The sequence below is a fragment of the Cystoisospora suis genome, assembly GCF_002600585.1.
Source record: "Cystoisospora suis strain Wien I chromosome Unknown contig_1942, whole genome shotgun sequence".
NCBI classification, from domain to species: Eukaryota; Apicomplexa; class Conoidasida; order Eucoccidiorida; family Sarcocystidae; genus Cystoisospora; species Cystoisospora suis.
In genome coordinates this window covers 17,072-38,055 of record NW_027154742.1, presented here as the reverse complement: position 1 = coordinate 38,055, position 20,984 = coordinate 17,072, and the positions used below count along the sequence as shown (strand labels likewise).

At 55.8% G+C, this 20,984-nt stretch overlaps 3 protein-coding genes across 3 annotated transcripts; 2 read left to right on the top strand and 1 right to left on the bottom strand.

The window, feature by feature from the left end:
- Positions 1-2,594: 2,594 nt before the first annotated feature.
- CSUI_004229 (ferredoxin nadp+ oxidoreductase fnr) lies at positions 2,595-9,027 on the top strand. The gene is made up of 8 exons (XM_068064422.1): positions 2,595-3,723; positions 4,478-4,801; positions 5,234-5,612; positions 5,745-5,862; positions 6,102-6,218; positions 6,681-6,871; positions 7,410-8,318; positions 8,870-9,027. The coding sequence occupies exons 1-7, from the start codon at positions 3,512-3,514 to the stop codon at positions 7,608-7,610; spliced, it is 1,542 nt and encodes a 513-aa protein (XP_067923605.1). The 5' UTR covers positions 2,595-3,511; the 3' UTR covers positions 7,611-8,318; positions 8,870-9,027.
- A 918-nt stretch (positions 9,028-9,945) lies between these two features.
- CSUI_004228 (rna pseudouridine synthase superfamily protein) lies at positions 9,946-16,328 on the bottom strand (the record flags this gene model as incomplete). The annotated part of the gene is made up of 9 exons (XM_068064421.1): positions 15,829-16,328; positions 15,080-15,242; positions 14,276-14,358; positions 13,559-13,638; positions 13,012-13,077; positions 11,936-12,492; positions 11,371-11,668; positions 10,714-10,989; positions 9,946-10,442 (listed from the first exon to the last, which is right to left on the bottom strand). Coding segments are annotated over exons 1-9 (2,358 nt in total), but the record flags the coding sequence as incomplete, so codon positions are not given.
- A 56-nt stretch (positions 16,329-16,384) lies between these two features.
- On the top strand, positions 16,385-19,908 carry CSUI_004227 (uncharacterized protein; the record flags this gene model as incomplete). Its single annotated transcript, XM_068064420.1, has 4 exons — positions 16,385-17,072; positions 18,090-18,214; positions 18,829-18,924; positions 19,455-19,908. A coding segment is annotated over one exon (642 nt), but the record flags the coding sequence as incomplete, so codon positions are not given.
- Positions 19,909-20,984: the final 1,076 nt, after the last annotated feature.

Sequence of the window (20,984 nt, the reverse complement as noted above, 5' to 3'; positions counted from 1 at the left end):
GGTGGTGCACACGGACCGTTCCGCAACCGAGAAGAACAGCGGGCAGGCGTAGCTCAGGAGGTGCACGGGTTGGGAGCGTCACTCGCTTCGGCGCCCCCCATCCTGCACCACCCCATCATTTCAAAGCCAGGGACCGCCGCTCTACGAGGCGTCCGCTAAGAGTTTCGGCCGCAGCCCCGGTACTCGCATGTTTTCCAGCGTGTGTAGAACCTTTCACGAAAAAAAGATTTAGTCCCTTAACGACCATGCACTGATGACACTGAAGTTAGGTCTTCCGCCGCTGAGTCAACACCGTCGCCACTGCAATGGACGATTCACGCGCAACCGAGAAGCGACAGAGCAGTGCAGTACAGTGACAGGCCGTAGTCCTCTGTGCGGAGATCAACATTTGTGTCACTCTCGAAGCTGTACTTCTTGATGGCCGGCAGTCCAAAGATTCTGCTCCAATCTGGAGCATCCACTAAGCCGGAAATGCCGGCAAAGAGGGCGGCGGCCGCGCGTCTCGAAGGTGCGGCGCCAGTTTCGTCGAGCCGCGCGCCCAATCGTAGGAGTTTGAGCAACGCCACCGTCAGCTGCAGAAGCGCGAAACACCAGTACGATTCGAGAACAGTGCTTCCAGAATTCTCAGTCCCCGTACGACAGCGGTAGGGAACTAAGGTCTCTCGGCCGTACGTCCTTGTCGCCCGGGTAACGCTTCGGGGCCGACAACGCGCCTCCGGAGCCAGTCCCGGCGAACCTCAAAATCCGTGTATCCATGGAGGTCGTGAGACGAGGTGGTTTGACTCGCTCAAAGACCGATGCTTTGCTTGCGTGCGGCCCCAAACTGCTGCTGACGCGCTGTGTCCCACCAAGTGCGCTGCCGTGGCGGCTGCCAAAACTATCCAGCTGCACGTAGCTGCTGACGAGCTGCAACGACAACGTACTCCCGCTTCTCGTGTACAGAACCATGGCGCCGGCTCAGAAATGCGAGACACCTTTTCCTCATGGAGAGCCTCGGATTTATTATCGGTGCTTCTTTGCCCACTCGGTGTGTGTGCTGCGCCGAGTCGCTACCTGCGGCGGGCCCCTCCGCACAAGGACAGCGTGATGGGTTATGAAAGAACCTGGAGTCCACGGTGAATTTTTGACGCGATCCCCTTTGTCCCATGAGTCGCAACGGAAGCTCAGCTGACTTCGGATAAGGGCGCTGACAAGAAGAAAAGAAATCCTTCAGGCGGGGCGACCGTCGCCGGGTCAACACAGCTAAATATAGATAGACAGGGGTGTGTACACGTCCACATGCTGCCTGCCGTACAGAAGCCCCCCAGCTGAACGGATTCCCACACAGGCTCCGGTCTAGGAGTCTTTTAGGACACATTTATACTGAGGACGAAAGAAACCTCGACAGAGTGAGAATCTCCTCTTTGGAAGCGTCTGGAGCCTCAGGGACGCTTTCGAAAATCTCGGGCTCCCACGGGAGGGCCCCGGAGGACCACCCTAGTGAGTTGCATTCCCATTAACTGGAACATGAAGTCAGTGTGATTCAGTCGCTTGTTTCCTCTCCTGTGGGTCGGGTCCGACACACATCTCTTTTAGTCACTGCGCTACCTTGGTGCACCAAAGCCGAGGCACTGGCACATCCGGGTTGACCGTGGGGAGTCAGAGCCTTCCCATGGCTCTGGGATTCGTGACAGAAAGGCATCTCCTGGAAACCTCAAACTGCAGAGTTTTGCGCCACCGACAGGACCTCTGACTGGTGGATCCAGGCTTAGTGCGGCGATTGAAAAGCTCAATGTCAGCCGGGAAGGCCCGTGATCTCGACCTGAGTAATACCAGGTGCAAACATAGGAGCGCAAGACACCTTCCCAGACGGCGAGAAAGAGAGTTGGGAACACGGTTCCGGGGTACAGCAGTGTCCAGGCAAAGGGACGGAGACGCGTACCCTGCGAGACCAGGCACTAACGACGTCGTAAGATACTTGTTTGTATTTGGAGTGTGCCGTGTGAATCTGGGAAAGACCCAACTGTCAGTACTTTCTGGCGCCGGGAATCCACGGTGCCGTCAGAGATGCTGCAGCTGAGCGAGACGCCGGGCTACAATCTGCATTTGTGTCTCCCGAACTAAGGCGTCCCTGAGCGGATTTAAGGCGTTCTTTTGCTCTTCACTCCACTGGAACGAGGCAGGACCAGGAAGGACCATTCTGGAGGCCAAGCCAGTCTCGATCAGCCGTTGATAAACCTCCTGTGGTCGCCCCAAACGCCGAGTCCGCGCTGCTGGAGAGGCTGTACTTGCAGCGCCAGTACAACTGCGCGTCCGCCTGGGAACCGTCTGACTCCCCCTGGCCGACAGGGTGCCAGGAATCTTAGCTCGGGAGCAGTAACCCAGACACGGAACCAGGGTGGCGACCCGGCGAGATGTATTGTGAGAAGGCCCTTCCGCTCACGTCGCAGCACTATGGTGGTCCGCGCAGTCGAGCAGCAGCTCCCAGGTGCACAGGAGCGAGCGTCCAGCCGGTGCCTGGACCGGATGGAGTCCGCGCAAAGCGTTTAGACAGACAGCGTACCAGATCGGAGGCGGGTCCGTGTCCCTTCACTCGAACCAGCAGAGGGAGCAGGCAATGAGAAAGCGACAAAGCTCGGCGAACAGCTGCTGCTTTCCTTCGTCTCGATCGAGACATTGGCTGCCACAGCATCTATCACGGAGGTCACTGCGAATCCCGCAATCTCATCGCCAGCTGTCAAGCGGCAACTGTAGTTCCTGCAGGCAGGGCGGGCGATGCGGTTGCGTATGTGGAGACGAGCAGATTAAGGCCGCAGAACCTGTTCGTGGTGGGTCAGTCTCCCATGACGCGTCTTTGCATGTCTCCGTAGACACACCATTTAGTCGGGCAACTACCCGGACTCCGGAACGACTTCCGGCCAACGAACGTCCTCGCCGGTAAAAGCACTGTTTCCCCAATAGCATTCGTGCACAGTGAGGGCAGTGCTAAAAGTTATTCATGCTGCTTCTCCTTGGCGCTGTCGACCTGTGCCTCAGCAGCCAGGGCCAAGCAGGTAGCGGTGTACCACAAATTCCTGCTTCCATGTCCGTTCGGGGATTACCCTCTGCAACGCTTGAGCCGGGGCTTCCTCGTGCATGTTCCCTCCCGATGTACCTTTGACAGTGGCTTCTGTCCGTATTGATGGCACTTCGCCACTAGCCCGGCTAAGTTCAGGCGCTCAGTGTTTGCGTCTCCTGCGGTGTCCCGGCAGGGACGAAAAGACACCACAGGCACAGTTCAGAGTTTCCGCTAGTAGCGTGGCGCCAGAGTCCCCCTGAAAGTGACGCCATAGTCTGTAGGGCGCTTGGACTCTAACTTTCACGGGCATGCGACCCACATTGCAGCTCCTGGTCCGAAGCCTGAGAAACAAAACAACGTTGTTGTCGCGCAGCTGGATGAAGTAGTTCCTGGCTGCGGGGAGGCTTCCCGTAAAGACGCCGCCTGTGCCTCCCAGAGAAATGAGGATCCTGGCCTCGTGACCCTCGACTCACGATGTCGTGCTCCATTGATCGCAGCGTAGTTAGGGGTGGCGCCGGCAGGGCGATGCCTATCGCCATGCTCTGCATCTCTTTTCTCGTGGCGTCTGAAAATCGCTCCGGGGAATCCGTCCCTGCCGCCCTGGCGTTTGTGCTTACGTCTAGCAGCTCCGTACTCGAAGCTTCAACAAAGACTGATGGACGGCGGACCTTTGCGGGAGGAGCAAGGTGAGCTTCGTCGGCAGCGAACGCGTGGATGGATTCCCCCACTGCCGTCAAGTCCCCTGTCAGCCGGACTGTTGAAAAGATCTTATTCGCGCACTTCGCTGGAAAACGGGAACTAGTGTTTGCCTTCGGCGAACGCAACGGAGTACATCAGTTCATGGCCAATCCGCCCGACGCCTCACCGCTACTTCCTTGTCTTTTATCGTTGCATGACAACCACTTCGGCCTCCACCCGCGACAGCGCGCACACGTGCTTAGGAGAACGGTGCCTCAGTGCCTTAAACAAAACACAGACACCTTGTTTGAGGGGGGGGGGGGCCACTAAATTCGTAGCATCCAGATGCTGTTTCTCGGTTCTTTCTGTCTGAGAACTCCTTTCTGGAGTGGTATACCGCCTTCGTCAGATGTAGTGCGCCGGTAAGGTACTGCCAGCCTGGTGAAGATCCCCGAGTCCCGCCCGTCTGAACGCCGGCACTGGGTAAGGAAAGCGCGTTCGTTGGATCGAAGCCGCCTGACGAGCGGGGTTCTGGCAGCTTCATTTCATCGCCTGCCTTCAGACGCCTTCGTTTGCTGCTGTATTTCTAGCAGGCTCCTCGTAAATCGGTCGCTATATTCGCATTATTGGCACACGTGTAGGCAGTAGGGAAGCGGTTTGCGACGGGGACTCGCTTTCGTAAGCCTCGTGAGCTATTGATAGAACGCAGCAGCGGTCCTTGCTGTGCAGACTCGGTTTTGTGTCAGCATCGTCTCCGTGTAGGCTTCGGGCTCAGCTGCCCCTCATAGCCAGGACGGCGTCCCAAGAGCCGGCAAATGAGTGTCACGGCAGATGGCTCCGGCGGAGCAACGGCATATGGAATGCCGGCAGGAGGGAGGCGTGGAACCAAGGGGCCAGCAACAACTTTATCTCTACTTGCCTGCTTTATAGCACACCGGGTCACACAGAGGCTTCTCCGGTCTACTCAGAGGGTGATGCCATGAGCGCAGCAAATGATCAACCGTCTGCAGGGCAAAGGCAGGCTGTTTCTGAGTCAAGCACCTTTCAGAGCCTTGAGCATCTGGACAGCGACGTCCCAATCAACACGTAGGTGTACAGTCGAATCCCCAGCCCATGTGAAGACGGGAAATGGCCGCAGGTACAAAACACGGACTTCGGACACGCAACTGATGGCCAGCTTCTTATTACTTGAAACAGTGGCATCCAAGGGTCGGCGTCGAGGGTGAGGCCTCGTAGGCCGTGGTGCACGACGCCCCATGTTCTCTTGTGCCTTGGCCCCTTTCTGCGGCGTGAGCTGTAGAGAATTCTTTGGGAAGCCACGTTCTGCGGAGTCTGCGAACCGGATAAGAAAGCGTTGGTGACTGTACCGTGCGACGCTGCTCACTCGAGAACCACTTCAGTGCGCGATCGCAGGTACATTCCCCATCAAGTGGGAGTCGACTTATTCATCTCGAGCAGTCTCAGTTTGTCGCCCAGAATTCTCCCCGCTGACGTGTTCTCTGTGTCTCCGGTGGACAGGTTCAGACCCTCTGCACCCCTTCTATGCCGAGTCGTCTCCGTTCTTCCCGCGACGGGAGAGGGCAGGGCTGAGCCAAGACACCGCGCTGATACTGATGCTTATATCCCTGAGATCTATACTGTTGTTCTTCATCATGCATGCCGGTTGCGGTTTGTAGAGGGGCAGTCTATCGCAATCAGGCCGAAGCCGTCTGGGAGGGCCCGGCCCTTTTTTACAGGACAAATAGCATCGCCGGAGGCGGATGCGTCTCGGCTCCCGACTGCTGCAGAAGACCGGCGAGGAGTGCCCATGGCAGCTCGACGTCGTGACAGCCCTCGAATCTACAGCATCGCCTCATCTCGCTACGGGGATGACGGGACTGGGAGCACCCTCACTTTAGTAAGGGCCACTGCCGAGATGAAATTGCGGTACCCCTCACAGGGCCAGTTCCTGCTGTCGTCAGTCTTTTTGGCTTCTTCAGTTGAGGGAAGCTAGGCTGCAAACTGTTTTTTGTTTTGTTCTTGTGCACAGTGTGTAAAAAAACACGTTTACACAGATCCGCTAACCGGCGAGCGAGACCCCAGCAAGGACGGCGTATGCTCGACTTTCATATGCAACGCCAAGCCTGGAGACGAATTTGAAGTCACAGGTAAATAGGCTGGAAGCCACTGTCAGGAGCAGTGCCCGACTCAGACTGCCGTCTGGCAGGATCGATAGTGTTGCCCAGCTGCTTTTTTTCAAGGGTAGCTCTTGCGCCACAGCCATGGGCGCGTGATAGACTGTTACTCCAGAGGAAGTATTGGTGTCATGCAATGCTCAGGCGAGTGAGCGGTATTCTGTGAAAGTTGGGTGAGCTTTCGGTAAACGATGCGAGTCTCCGGTTATCAGGCCCTATGGGGAAGACGCTGCTCTTACCGAAACAGGAGGACGCTCCTCTAGTGATGCTGGCTACGGGGACGGGAGTAGCACCTTTTCGTGGCCACATTCAATCTCGGAGACTACGGCGTAAGTCTAGCTGAGTCGGACCATGCAGAGGCTGGCTGCTCTAAGATAAACTTCCTGCTCCAACTCGTGAAGAGCGGGCCTAGTAGGAGCATGTTCGAAACACGCCCTAGTCACTATGCGGTCTTTGCGGGCCAGAACGGGACGACGACAGTGCGGCTTTGTTTTCGAACCTGAGCCATGCTGCAGTGCACTGGGATTTCCCCGCGTTTTTTCCTGGTCGTGGACTCTGCCTGAGTCATGACTCCCCGCGGTTTCGAGTATTTCTAAGGTATACGGCCCCCTGAGACCACTGCGCTTTACTTCGTCGAGTAGCAGAAGACTGTAGCTTTTCGTTTGAGATTACGGAAGCAAAAAGCAAAATTTTTACCTCAGCCATTCGTGTACTTTTCGTCCCGCCATTGGCGGATGAAGGCATTCGGTAGCGCTGCTTCGGGTCACTTCCGCGTGTAACCACTCCGTCAGGCATGGCAGCTGGGCACACAAGCACCAGGCAGCCGAGAATCCTTTTGTTCGTTGGAGCAAGGACAGCGGAGGCAGTGCCTTACCTGAACGAGTGGAAGGCTTGTAGTTCCGATGAGTCGTCGGGAGTAGAACTCCATCTGGCTCTGTCGCGTCAGATGCACCGAGAAGATGGAAAGAGACTGTACATTCAGGTATGCAACAACTATAGGGGTGGGTTTGCTCGCGGCTCACTTCTCTTGACCCCAGGAATGCGCTTGCAGGATGCTTGACAGTAGCTATCACTGTGCGAAGTGCATGGGTGTTTCATCAGGCACTTTCTATTCCTTGGTTAGCTGAAGCTTTCCTGCTGTATCCGACAGCGTGGGGGGGATAAGTGTGAGCCGTGAGGGAGATACTGGCTGTGGACTCTCCTAGTCATAAACCAGCTGTGCTCGTATCGGTTGGGGTTGACTAACGGAGGTGGGCAAAGCGATACGGGCGCCGTGTACTGTGGATCCTTTTGTAAGATACCGCTCGCCTGGCCGCAGGAATGCCGTGCAGCTGCCGCTCAAAAGATGCACTCCTAGCAGCCTTGTCCGCCGACCGGAGTTTTATACACAAATCGCATTCACGAGTGTGCTGGCTCCGTGTGGCGCCGGTGGGAACCCGGCTGCATTCGAGCGAGTCCGTTACTGGAGGTGCCGTCAAGCCTTTCTGTCGATACTGGTTTTCCGATGGCTTCTTGTGTAGGACCTTGTCTGGCGAGAGCGTGCGAAGGTGTGGAAGGCTCTACAAGAAGACGGTGGCCATTTGTATGTGTGCGGTTTGAAAAGTATGCTGTCTGGCGTCGAGGATGTTCTTGCGAGAGTTGCTAGGGAATGCGCTGGATCGGGGATGGACTTCGTTCGTCAACTGAAACAGGAGCGCCGGTGGCACGTGGAAGTCTACTGATTTTTGCCTGAGTCCCGCAACTGCGTCACGTCTTCGACGGCTTCTGGAGTTGCTCAGTGGGCCCGCGTGTCCACTCCATTCATCCCGCACTTACAAGTGCCGACAGCATGTGAACAGTGGCGTGGCTACCTCGTGAAGGAGACTCCCACAAGTCGACAAGTTACCACCTGAGTCCGCAGCTGCATTTGGGGTTTGTTGCTTGTATCCGCGGTTCAACGAGTCTCAAAAGAAGCCTCTATACTCACTGGAATTATCTCGCGGCGTAATGCAGGGGCGTGGGCACACTTCTCTCGGTTCTGAAACTGTGGAAGCTGGCGCAGGTATTCTTCTTCATCAGGGGAGGCCTTCTTGGTTATCACCGCCAGCCTCGGCGGGGCAACCTCAGTTATCCGCAGTCATATGGAAAAGTTGACTGCAACCAAACAATTCGATCACATTTTCTTTCAGATTCTGCTGACAGGCGTACGAAATGGGCATAGACCGATTTTCAGGTGGAGCGGAGCGGCCGTTCATCTGATGACTTCCCTGAGCCCATAGGGAGGCTAGAATTACCAGTGAACGCGCGGGGCAAGGACACTGAAAGCACAGAGTTCTGTCTTGACTGCGAGACCAACGCGGGAACGCGGCGGCACGAAAAGGTCCATCAGAGCCGCGGAGTTACGCGGGGGAGTGCCAATTACGGTTCTACTGTACCTATCAAAAACCATGGTAACCACATATATCTCAGTGGCGTCTTTCTTGAATACAACTGTCTTGTCGAGAAAAATGGCAAGGCGGTCCACAACGGAGACACCCTGAGTTCAGCATTTGACGAAGGAACCAGGACCGTGCAGTAGAGAACCTACCTTCAGTACGAGTGACGGGTATAGGCCGCCAAGCACCTGAAGACGAATGCAGCGTAACCGGTGGTGAAGGGGCGAGCTGCTGTGTCAGACTCGTGCACTTGGTTTTCTCGATGAATGGTACTTGCTGCTGATAGGGTCGACGTAGGTGGTACTAGGTGGGATCGCGGTTCTGGCGGACATCAAGCTTAGCACTGCCTCTGATCGGCCTTCTGGGGACCCTGACAGCATGTGCCACAGAGCCTCAACAGTCGAGTGCTCCGTACCTTGGATTCTTGTCCGTATAGCCAATTAAAAGTCGGAAATCTGCGGCAGCGTCTTGGTCAAAGACGAAGGTAGCAACAGTTTTTCCTCTTCTGGAATGTGGGCTTCGAAGCTTAACGTTGGGCAGGTTGTTTTTGTCTTTTTGTATCCCAGCGGCTGTGCTCGGCTCGACTGAAGCAGGCGAACGTGCCCTCCCAGGTGGAAGCGATGCCATGGCTACTCAGTCTGATGATCGGCGGACTGGCCAGCCCACTTGTCCTCGAGTGGCACACGATGGCAAGACTGGAGAGACTTCCCGCGTGCGTAATTGTCCAGAAGTGTCTTCGAACTTAATGTTAATCTTCGCTATTCATTTTCTTACCAAGAAGAGAAATAAAGATAACTACTGCGGTCTAGCAGATACAGATTGACTGCTTTCTGTAAAGAATACGCGGTACCCTGTCGAACAGATTGAACTTCGTAACACCATCCGCATTACGGAGAGCAGACCGGTCAGGTCTTTACGCTGTAGTGAGCCTGGCAGCCACAAAGCTCACTGGAGCAGAGTACTCCGCTGTGTAGGTGTCATATGGAGCGCCTTCGCTCCTTAGGCGGCTAAGTGCTTGTTCTGTTCGAGTAGCAAGGCTCTCGTTAGACAGTCTGCCTCTCAGAATCGGGCGACGGCAGCAACTTCATACTGGTGGCCCCAGTCAAGTCGCACAACAGCCCACCCTCATACAGCGTGAGGACTTCAGCTCGCAAGCCGTATGCTGAACGCCGCGGGAGTAGTGGGACAGTCCTGCCTGCCCGACCCTCTGCTGCGTCGCTACGTGTGTAGTGCAAAGGGAATTTTTTGCGGCTGTCAAGCATACTTTTTGGTTTTGTTCGCGAACTCGTGGCTGCCCGGGCGCACAGAAGCTCGAGCATATTCCGTCTTCCTACTGACCAGGAACACACACCAGTCCAACAACGCGGTCGGTTGGCGCGGGTCGCGCCCATGGCAGACTCCAGTCTGTGACAGTCCAAATGCCTTGGTTCTGAACTCAAGCTCTTGTCACGTCACAGCCGGCACACTTTGCCGAGCTCCGAAGGCGCTGGAGCACGCCAGCAAGCTCATTTGTCACTGCGAGGCGCGCCCACTCAGGTACCACTTGAGCGGGACACGTAACGAAGAAACAGCGATCGTTGCAATCTTCGTAGTCACGCTTTCGTGGTTCGTGATGACAGGTGTCCGACTCCACGTGTACCTGTGGCAACACAGTTCCATCCGAGGTGACGGTCGCGGCGTTCACCTTCGTACTTCCACCCGGGCCCGGATGAGAACAGCCCTCGTCGGGGGGGGTGGTAGCTTGGCAGGGGTCGCCGCTTTCTGCTTCTTGCTGAACTTCCCCACAAACGGTAGGCTGTCGGAGGTTTGAAGAGGCAGCTGATGTTGTCCCCTCAGGCACACTGGGGAAACCTCGGGAAAGATCAAAGAGATAGGCAGCAGACATCAAATGGATCTCAAGTGGCTCCTCAACAATGTAGGGCACCTTCACGCTCCTTCCGTCTTCAGAGACGACAAAGTTAGTCAAAGGCGCCGCTTCTCGAAGACGGTCGACGAACAGGCACTCGGCCTCCACACGTCGTTGCTTCTCAGGAACAATGGTCAAGTTGGTGAGGGGACGGCTGCACCCCGGGCAGCTGCAGCCGAGGCAGGCCTTGTTCGCACTTCGGAGCTCGTCGATGGAAAAGTCTATTAGCACACCTGCAGAAAATAACCCACTGCAAGACAGACTGCTCTCGGCTTCAAGTGCACAGCTATCCAACGCGTCACCGACGGCAGCCCCGACGGCCGGATAGGGGGGGTACAGGTATATTCCCGAGACCCGCCAGACCAGAACCAAGCCAGCGTCCCATTTGCGTGAGCCCACCTCCGACCACTATGCTATAAATAGAGAACAGACTCTGCCTGTCTCGGTATCGTAGCAGAAGCTCCCCGGGAGAGGAAATTACTTTTCAGCTCACGGGCGGCTTACTCCTCTCGACGGACGCCCTCAGGTTCTTTGTCTGGTCCTGAAAGTGAGGAACTCGCTCGTCACTCTTCGGTGCTTCCTCTGGCTGCAACAGTGGCGTCCTCAGTTCTTCCTGCAGCGACAAGTTGCTCACTGGAGACATGCGTCGAACCGGCTTGGACGTACAGGCGTACAGCTTGTCCCGAAGTATGGAACAACCCAATATCTGAAGGTGCTTGCGGATTTGATGCGTTCGTCCGGTCAGTGGGATGCAGGCGACAAGTGACGTTCCAGTGCACGCTGTAATGAAAAACAAGAACAACGCTCATTCTCCAGCTGGTTGCCCGAGAGGGACTGAGCTCAACCAGTTCAGACTGAGGTATACGGGTTGCGCGTATTCGTATGACAAACGAGCTCTTTGTTTGAGTGCGTCAGGATCTCTGCTCTTGACAAGTCCGTAAACGGTCGGATGCCAATGCTGACCTTCTCAGTAAAGGCATCAACCTGCTGCCTACTGCCTACCCCTCTTTTGGTACAGCAATCCCGCCAAACACACCGCAAAGCCCCCTGCTCTCAGTGAGACGGCTAAGCCAGGCTGGAGCAGAACTACCTTCTAACGGGGAAAGACACATCGCAGTGAAGAACCCAACAAACGTGGAAGAAGCGCGGTGGAAAGCTTACGATCATAGCAGAGAAGTTGAAAAAGGGTCTCCGCCTCTTTCCCGTATGACTCGTTCCACGTCACAGCCAACTGGCGACCAATCAAACAGTCCGATACTGCCAACCGGGCCGTAACTCGAAGCCACTCTGAGCTTTCGGGATCTGTCCTTGCGAAGCTCTGTGGCCTTGTCTTTCCCTGCAAGGACTCCGAGCGGTCGTTTGCCTCGCGTTGGCATCCGGGACTGTCGGCAGAACCTTTGAGAGGCCCAGGACCGAAAGAAAGCCCGGTCACCGAGAATATACCTCGACGGGTCGCTTCCTGCACGCAGCAGCCGACCGGAGGTTGATCGGCATTACAACGGTATTAGTCCATGTTCCTTAGACAAAAGGGAGGACCAGCCTTAGGACACAGTTTCCCCCACTACTCATTTCCCCAAAGGTACGTGCGCGCTAGCAGCGAGGAAGTCAAGTCGCGAAAAAAAAAGGTCTAGCTAGACGTGCAAAAAACTCGACGGCTGCCGCCCACCCGCTGATCGTGATTGAGCCCAACAGGAAGAACCCTGCGGGGGAGTATCTTACAACGTACCTCCAAGGTAAAACGCTCATCCAGGCAGGTCTGCCTGGACACCTTTTCCTGAAGTTCGCGCTCCCGCTGCTGCCGGTGCAACGCTTGCTGTGTCTTTTTCTGCAATTTCTGCTGCCGTTTCTGGTCTTTCCGCCGGCGTCTTTCAGCGGCCAGCGACGGGACTCCTTCTGCAGAACCACACGACGCGTCACATTCTTGGCTGCTCCCTAGCTGTGGCGGGTCCATCAGGGTCACGGGAAACAGCGCCTTCTCCTCGCTGTTACCGAGAACACGTGTCTCATCGCCTGGCACTTCTGTGGAGTAGGGACTCGCCGCACGCTGTGTACCGGACTGGCCTAGATCGTCCCGCCGCTCTCTGCTGTCAGCAGTCAGCTGCTGCGGCGTTGCTCCGTGTTCGGCTAAGTTGAAGGCGCGAAGGCTTGCACCTCCTAACGGTGGGACACGCTGCTGAGCGACTCGTACCTGCTCCACGATTGCACCGAAGTCCCCTTGCACGTTCGCGATGTACAACTTGAGGGCCGATGGTAATGCGTCTGTCAACGTCCTGGACATTGATGCTAAAGAAGGGCAAGGCACAAGGAGCACTCGGTGTGCTGCTTGACCGGGTTTTTCTTACTGACACACTCTCTCGGTTCCTGCCGCACGTAGCTACGTAGAAGGGACCAGACCAGTGGAGACCTCTTTCTCGGGACATTGCGCAACGAGTTCCGCCGCCTCGTACATCGTCTTATCAGTTCGCAGTGTACGACCTCCCTCGAACTAGATCTCTACCTAGGCTTTGCGACCCGTCTGTTTGTGTTAATTTGTACCACAGCACTACTTGCTCTCTGATCTGCGTAGTTGGCAGTACGCCCTCTGTCGATGACTAACTACGCTCGCGGGCTGGCTCCTTCCCGACCAGTCACTTTCCCTTCAGGCTTCATCTGTCCATCCCAGCACAGAATCCACTCGGCACTCCCTCGGGGGCCTTGTCATCGTAAGCAAGACTGAGACTTGAAACATGTCCCAAAATCTTTCAACTAGCCCCCTAGGGATTTGCCGGCCAATTGGCCACGCTTCCCTTCGTTCAGACGTACGGGTTTTGGCAAGGACGACAACTCCGGCGGTCACCCGGTCAAGGCGGTTGATGGGATGCAGATAGGCTGCACGGAGAGCATAGAGAGAAGACGAAGGCAATTCGCAAGCTGGCTAACAGGGTAGGGGCTAAGGGGCGCCACTGCGCCGGAACGCGTCTGAGACAAGTGCCCTGCCTGACTTTGCCTGTTTGTACTACGTGTTAGCTCGCCCACAGCGACATTCGACAAACTCGCTTGACCTTTATTTGGATGGACTTCTGGAGCACGGTATGATTTTGTCAGGCGATGAGAGAACTGCTACCTTTGAAAAAAGCGAGACGCAAACACGAGCCAGCAAAAGCGCCTAGGTCTTAAAGAAGATAGTAGCGCTACCTCTGGACGCAACCCCGGTCCCCAGGAGGAAGAAGCAACTGGGATGGTCCTGCACCGCCGGTGTGTTCCCGCTAAACGTGCTTCGCTGACATCCACGAAAGCACGTTCTGTCGCCTGCCTCCTGCATTTGCGTGTGTCACTGCCTGTCCATCAGATTCTGCCAGCAAAAGCTCACCCGAGCTATCTCTGCGAAGGTGAAATTTCTTCAAAATCCCGGTCAGAGAACCTTGAGTATAACGCCCCTGAGGGTGCACCCTGAACAATTCACCCCGTATCACACAACCCTTTGGTTTCCATAACCCGAAGTCGTGACTTCCTTCACCCAGATGGTTACAGCTCGCGTCCGTGCTTCTCGCTGCACTTCTGGCAAGAACAGAGTGTTTTCATGGGTTCCGTACTGATGACGTCGTCTCTGATGGTGATCCAGAAGAGATCCCGAAAACTCTTTCCCTACTAAAAACAGGCACAAGAAATCTTCCTTGCCCTTCACTAACAGCTACCCTTACACTGATACTTGCTTGTCCGTGTGTGAACCTTCGGAGTACTCAGAGAGCAGTCACCGGTACGCTAGCGAGCATGCTGGACGAGTGAGATCATTTGGGAGACAACAACCAGTTCGGTCTGCCCACCTCAGATTCAGTCAGCGTAAGCCACGCACTGGACTCGGCACAAGTCCCGGGGGACAATCAGCATTTCTGCCCCATCCGGGACTGACCCACTTCCAAATCACTGCGCCACACGCATTCGCACAAGCTGCTCTCGGGCCGCCTGTCGCTGTCGCGACGTAGGGGGTGCCCAACCCTACTGCAGTTCAGGCGAGCTCTGAAGAATATCCGAGAGAATCGAGTGGAGACACTGGCAACTACACTGGAGCAACAGGCTCTTCGCTTACGGCATGCCTGCCGGCTTGAAGACTGCAAGAAGATTGTCGTCTTCATGCAGGATATAAACCGAAGCCAGGGCAGGAAGTGCGAACTGCAGAAAAGAGCACACCAGTGTCAGCCAGCAGCAGGGCAACGCTGCAGTACGTAGAGCCAGAGATTCTCGGGAGCTCTGACGCCGCGGCCTATCCGTTGTCCCATCCGTCACATAGCCCGCGGTCTGGACACTGAGCAGAAGCCTCGGGTGTAGCTTGAAATACTAAGATGTGCAGGCGTTGTGCTGGGCTCACTGTCTAGTGGTAGTTTCCGGCAGTGCTCTTGTCACCTCCAGCCAAGGTATGAATTTGCCATCCGGAGTCCTTACACCGCCCCGAACTAAAAGAGGAATCCATCAGCCTCGTCTGTCCCCCCCCCCAAAATGAAGGTCAACTGAAGCTGCCCCACTCAGGCAGCATTGCTCTCCCCCCCGCGTCCCTGGGTTCGCGGGAAAGAGAGAGACGCAGCTACCTTGATCTTTGCTACCTTTAAGAAAAAATGCCGACCAGTATGAAGACGAACGGCAGGTTTGCACAGTTCTGCATCCCCGCCCGGATTTACTACGTGGGCATGCGGGTACCGTCGGAAAGGTTGCAAGACGGCGGGCGGCTATGTCATGGACTAATTTGACACGCGCCCCGGCACGAGCGAACTCATAAGTACATGTATCTACTATATACATATATATGAGCCCGCCCCGCTATAAGTATATTTGTCATACAGGACATATATACAGACATACAGGCAATATGTGCAGGCGCCTTTGCTCTGCTTCGTACCTCAACTTCTATGGTGTTGTGGGTAATGTGGTCCCCATTCCGAAGCACAGTTTCACAGGTGCACGGCTGCCCGTTCAGCAAGACGTGCTTACGGCTTTCGATGGCCTGTTGGTAGTAGCTGGTAGGGCGCGATCGAAATTCAGACGTCAGCACGGAGAGGATTCTGCGAAGGCGACACATTCATAGCCCGAGAAACCTTGTACAAACAAGGCTCGCCCAGTCGTCTCTCATGCTGCACACAAGGTTGTATGATTCCCTCATCGCGGTGCCTCTGCCCCGGTACCAAACTTTTCTCCGCATCAGCGACGCACACGCTACCCTGGCTCAATGCCTGAGAAAGAGGGGGCCCTCCGGGCGACCAGTATTCAGCAAGCAGTTTTGGCATTGTAGAAGTGCCAGCTGAGGGGCCAGATGAGTAACCGCAGTTGTGAGACAGGCTCCAGGCGACGGCGGGACGACTCCGGGGTAGAGACATGCTGTTCTCTTCCAGCTTGACTCACCAGGTGCGCGCCACAGGGTTCTGTAGTCGTGTGAATCCTAGACAGTCGCGGGAAGCCTCTGGACACGGCCTTGGAAACCCAGTGTACAACTGCTGAGCATGCCTATCTGCTCCCTGTAAATACACGTGTGAACATATTGTCGTGCCTGACGATCAGAGCGGAGACGAGTGGACGTGAAGTAACTTGGCTACCGCTTTTCTCCAGGTGTGCGTCGGAACGTTGGGAAGAGGCCCTGTGCACTTCACTCACTCCCGGTCTCTCCAGCGCATCTTCACGTCCGTCTCAAATGTGTGCCAGTAAGGGGGAACGACCTTCAGTTTATTCCGACGACAGCCTTGATCGTCCACAAGTTTGAAGTCGTCGTGCACGATGAGTGGGCTCCTGGTCTTCGCTGGTTGCAAGTGCATACTTCGAGCGGTAGACGTACAGTGCTCTGCAGAGAGTTTTCTTTTACAAACCGGTGACACGCTGTTGTCTTCTTTCCCTCTTGCTTGCGGGAGACTGCCACTGCTTGCAGACAAGCTAGTGCAGCCGACATAGGAGGCAGCGGTGCCTGAGAACTTTCCGTCGAAAGTGGATTCGTCCATCTCGTAACGAGACAAGCCAGGGGAGACGTTATGGTCATGACGTGAGAGAGCTTGTTCACAAGCGAGCCCCAGTGGTGGTCGTAGGTCGCACGTAATGCCACCGGCAGCGGCAGAATTCGGCCCCGAGATAAACACATGGGCACAAACCCAAACGCTGTCGAGCCTTCGCGGCTGGCAGGCTAACAGCGAACCTTACATAAGTGATGCCAGTCGGGTGACATGGGGGCGAAAATCGCCGTCTGCGCGGCTGTTCCCGGGGCTGCCGCTCGTCTGGGGACAGACTACCATTTCCTGTCACACTTTCATTGCATGCTGTTCAGTCTGCCGGGTGCACGTCCGGGGTTGTTTGCAGGGTGTGTGAAGCTGTTCTTTTCACTTCTCTCCCGAATATCGCTTTTCGTGAGCTTCAACCGGCGAATGTGGCGGTCACGCGCGGGTCGGTGCCGTCTTTCCTTCCTTTTCCCGGATGCGCACTCGAGCACGCGTCGCCGCGTTTTTCGGCTGCAGTGCTGGCAGGATTTTGGCGATTTCCCGTGTTGTCCCGCGTCGCTTTACCGGGCTTGGGCTGTGTGAGTAGTCTTTCCTTGACTTTCCTGCTTGATGGAGGTAGACCGCGGAGCAGATCTGGTAAAGGTACTCACGTGGTAGTTGCGTTAGGAGATGTAAAAGCAACCGGGGGGGTTTGGAGAACTGTCCAAGCAGAGACTTACTCTGCTTATCAATTGAAAGGACGCGGGCGGCGAGTTAACGCTGGCAGCAGACTGATGCGTTCTCTCGGATTGGGAGAGTTCAAGGACAGCTTATGCTCGGGGGTTATGAATGAAGCTACAGGGCCATGTTCTCCATCTGTTCCACCTTAATCCTGATCTTTCTCGAGCAAAATGGAACCAACCGCACTTCTCCAGAGTAAGTTCACGTCACCGGTCGTCGCTGTGTTGACACCAAATGTCTCAGCAGTGGGGATAGAGGCTGCCCCCGGTTCGCGAAGCCGTGGCGAACACAGCCGAGATAGCTGGAGGCGCGTTCCTATGTGCGCTGTCCCCAGTCCAGATAAGTGGCGTGTTGTTTGTTCTTACTCCGCTGTACACTAGGGGCGTCCTCTCGTACACTTGCTGGGCTACTGCACAGCGGATCAGGGCTAATATCTCGCACTGCCCACCGCACCCGAGAGCGCCACCCAGAACCAGCAACCCGCGGCTGGACCGTCCCACGAGACGATCCCATTTTCACCCGTAGTTCGAGGTCTTTACCACACAGGTCATCCTGAAATCCGTGGTGCGGTGGCCATTGGCATGTGTCCCTCGCTGCCCTCGTGGCCGTACGCGCTGCCGTCGAGAAGGTCAACAGTTCAGTCGCGAAGAAACCTGTTTTTCCTGGCTGCTGAACATTTGTTTCGGGCGATGCGGACCCGCGTAGCTCACTGGAGGTCATGCCTCCGGGGCCTTTTTCTGCTTCCTGGCCCGCAAGGAGTTATACGGTGTGTTTTTCTTTAGTTGCGAAATGACATCAGCGAGCCCCTGCGACCAGTCGTGTACACGGCGTTCCTAGCTCTCTTATGTGACGAGCGCTCTGGCTGCGTAGCTTTATCTGCGGCCTTACGTATTCCTGTGCGTATATGCGCGCTGTCTCTTTGAGGCTCATATTGATGCAGAGTGTCTTCGCAGCGTTGGTGTTGAGCGTACGAATAGTAACTGCTTCAGACCGGAGAGTTATGTGCTGCTTTGATTGCGGTTTCGTGAGGGTTTGCTGTGCGGCAGTTGTATCCTGCGTCGTTGCGAGCGTGTTAGTTGTGTTGGCGGGTGTATTAGTTCACCGTACATGAGACCGGGGATTATCTTCCGACTGTAGCCATGTTCAGACTGGCGCCAAGAAGGGGAAAACCAGTGCAGTGGTCGCGCACTCTTGCATCCCTCTGTGCGTTAGATGGAAATTGTAACACTGTGTGGGACGTCTCTCGGACAGAGCCCCTTGACATCGTCCGCGTCAGCCTGGACGAGAAGGTTACGGTCAAGTGCAGAGGCGATCGCGAGTTGGTTGGCAAACTCCACGTAAGTTTTCGGTAAAGCCGGAACTCTGCCTAGACAAATCGAATCCTGTTCAGTGTCGACAAATTTTCGTGATCTGTATGGTATTGAAGCGCATACCACGCGTCCGGAACGCACTGGGTTCAGAGCCGCTGCAACAGTTCCATAGTCTACGCCGACGTATCAGTGTGTCCGCACGGATTGCGTCTGCATCCGGTTGCCGTTATGTGCTTGTCCCTGAACACTATAGAGGAGAGTTACTATCCTATTCAGAGACAGCCGTCCACAACGGCGGTGTTCAGTTCTCCCGGCCCCCTCCGTGCGGACAAGACCGCAGGCTGCAAATGTCTGTCGAGGCCATCTGAAGTACGCACTGCCTAGTTTGTCGTGGAGTATAGCTGTGTTGCACAGTCTGCTGGTTTTTTGTGAGCACTGTCCGGAGAAGAGCACTCCCGAGCGGCAATCGCGAGGGAAATTCATGACGGGAAAAAAACGCCACAGCTCTACAGGGCCCGCAGCCCAGATGTGTGCAGCCGATGCTGATTTCAATCGTCGGCTAGAGCGATCCCCTCAGGCTGGAGGTGGAATTTGAAACCCAACCCCGTCCAGCGGCTCGGTGCATTGTGTGTCCGTCACAGGCTTACGACATGCATCTGAACATGGTCCTGGGAGACGTCGAAGAAATAGCTACGACGGTAACGATAGATGCCCTTACCGGCGACGAACAGATAAAGGTAAATGCGGACAGCTAAGCTGAGCTTTGGTCGCGGGACGGCCTCAAAGGGCAAATTTGACGGCGGGGACATGTAGATCGAAGGAAGCTCACCTGATAAAGTGGGTCTGTTCCTGCGCCAGTGCGTGTGTTCAGCGAAACGCCAAGCCAACTGGCCAAGCGTGAATTTCAACGCCGGCGTGGCACTCCAGAAAGTCACCACGTACCAGTGTGTTTAGTGACAGTGAATCAACTGGTTCTCATCTTGTCCGCAGCGCGCCGGGACGCCAAGTACCACATCGATCAAGCGCGGCTTCCGGGGTTGACTGGACAGCTCTCTTTGCGGGTTGTCAGAGGAGATGACTTGACTGTACTACAAATTGTTCTCGAATCCGGTGTATAGGGCGTCGACAGTAGCGGGGGCGGTAGAGAGTTAACTCGTTAGCGTGAAGAATACAGTCTGGGAGGCGGGATATTTCGTTACTTGGATGTAGCTGGCAGTACGACCCGGTCAGCTGGCGCGTGTGTGCTCATGTGGTCTTGCAACGTCAGCACACAACGCGGCGGCTGTCCCTTATCTTTCTCCGGGGGGACGCGATCATTCTCGTCGCCCCGGTGGCGACGGGCAGCAGCAAATGATCGGTCGTCGACGTGGAAGAGAACAGAAGACCTGCTTCGAAACGCGTGGTCTCCGTTGTCATCGGAAGGTGCGGCGAGAGTGCATCAGTGGGACTTTGGTGACGCAGCCCGGCGTTCCCGGTAAACCTGGTAAACGGTGCAGGCGGCGACGCGCGCTGAGGTATTTATGTCTGCAGCTCCTTAGTGTTCAGAAACGTTTCTCAGTGTACTGCAGGACGGCATTTGAGCGCCAGTTTGTTCGGTCTCTTGTGGACTCCTAGTAGCACGACTGCCGAGTCAATTGTTCGAGTCCGGAAAGCCCTCTGGAAGGTCTCCTGCCTTCGTGGTGAACGTCGTCTGCCGTTTTCTGTCAGTGTTCTGACTTGCCCAGTGGGCGCAACTTGGAAACCATCGGCGAAACACTACCTCACCGCTGCCGCCCAGAATGCCATTGTGTCTCAATTCAGCGGGTCGTCAGTTGGCATGAAGGAGTGATAGTTTTCGAGCTCCCCGGTCACCAAAACACTCCGTCTGTCGAAACAGCGTGCCACCGCTCCACAACTGACGGCGTGGACAACGGGCACCCTCGCGTGATGCTGTAGGCTGGGCGGATCACCGACCGCCAGAGAAACATAGTCAACTTTCTACCATTGTTTACGCGACAGGTAGGGAGCTCCAGCAATTCTCGGCCACCCGGTCACTGGGGATGCCAGTAATGAGCAGTGAAATGCCTGCAGGCCCAAACCACGAAGAACGGTCTGAAACCGCGGCACACCACACCTTTACGCCACGGAAACTTGTTCGGCGGGTCACATTGTGGCGAGCCCGGTTGGCTCTGAGTGTTGCACTACAGAGTGCCCAACGTGATTCTCAAGGCACCGTGGTGTTTGGATTTGAAGGAAATTTGCCAAGCCGGAGAACGCCTGAGCGCTCTCATCCAGGACGAGCGGCACCACGGGGCAGGGACGAAGTCTGAGTGCCCTGGCTCTGAAATTGGCAGACAAGCTCTTTGGGGACACGTGCGGATGTGCTGCCCCCGGTAAAACGATGGGATGCTTTTAGCAGATCGGGTCCGACGACGCTCCGAAGTCTCAAAGCCGTTATAGGAACTGACCGGCTGCGATACTGGCGAGATCTCTCGCCAGTATCGCAGCCGAAACAAGAGCTCGCGAGGAAGGTCGAGCCCGAAGCCCGTAGTCAGGACAAGCCCACAAGAGCAACTCCCACCTGTGCAAGCCTATAGAGACCGCCCGTCGCGAGTCTGCGGCAGAGGTCGATCCCCCAAACTGGGTCCGGCTAGATGACAAGGTTTTCCCTGCGGCCCCTGGTGGAAAAAAAAAAGATCCAAGATGTAACGCATGACGGCAAATGGCGGATGAGACAAAGGCCGAACTGAAGAAAAATTCCTGATGTGGTCCTCCATTCTCAAAGAGTGTAACCAGACTGTAACGCCCTCGCTACGAC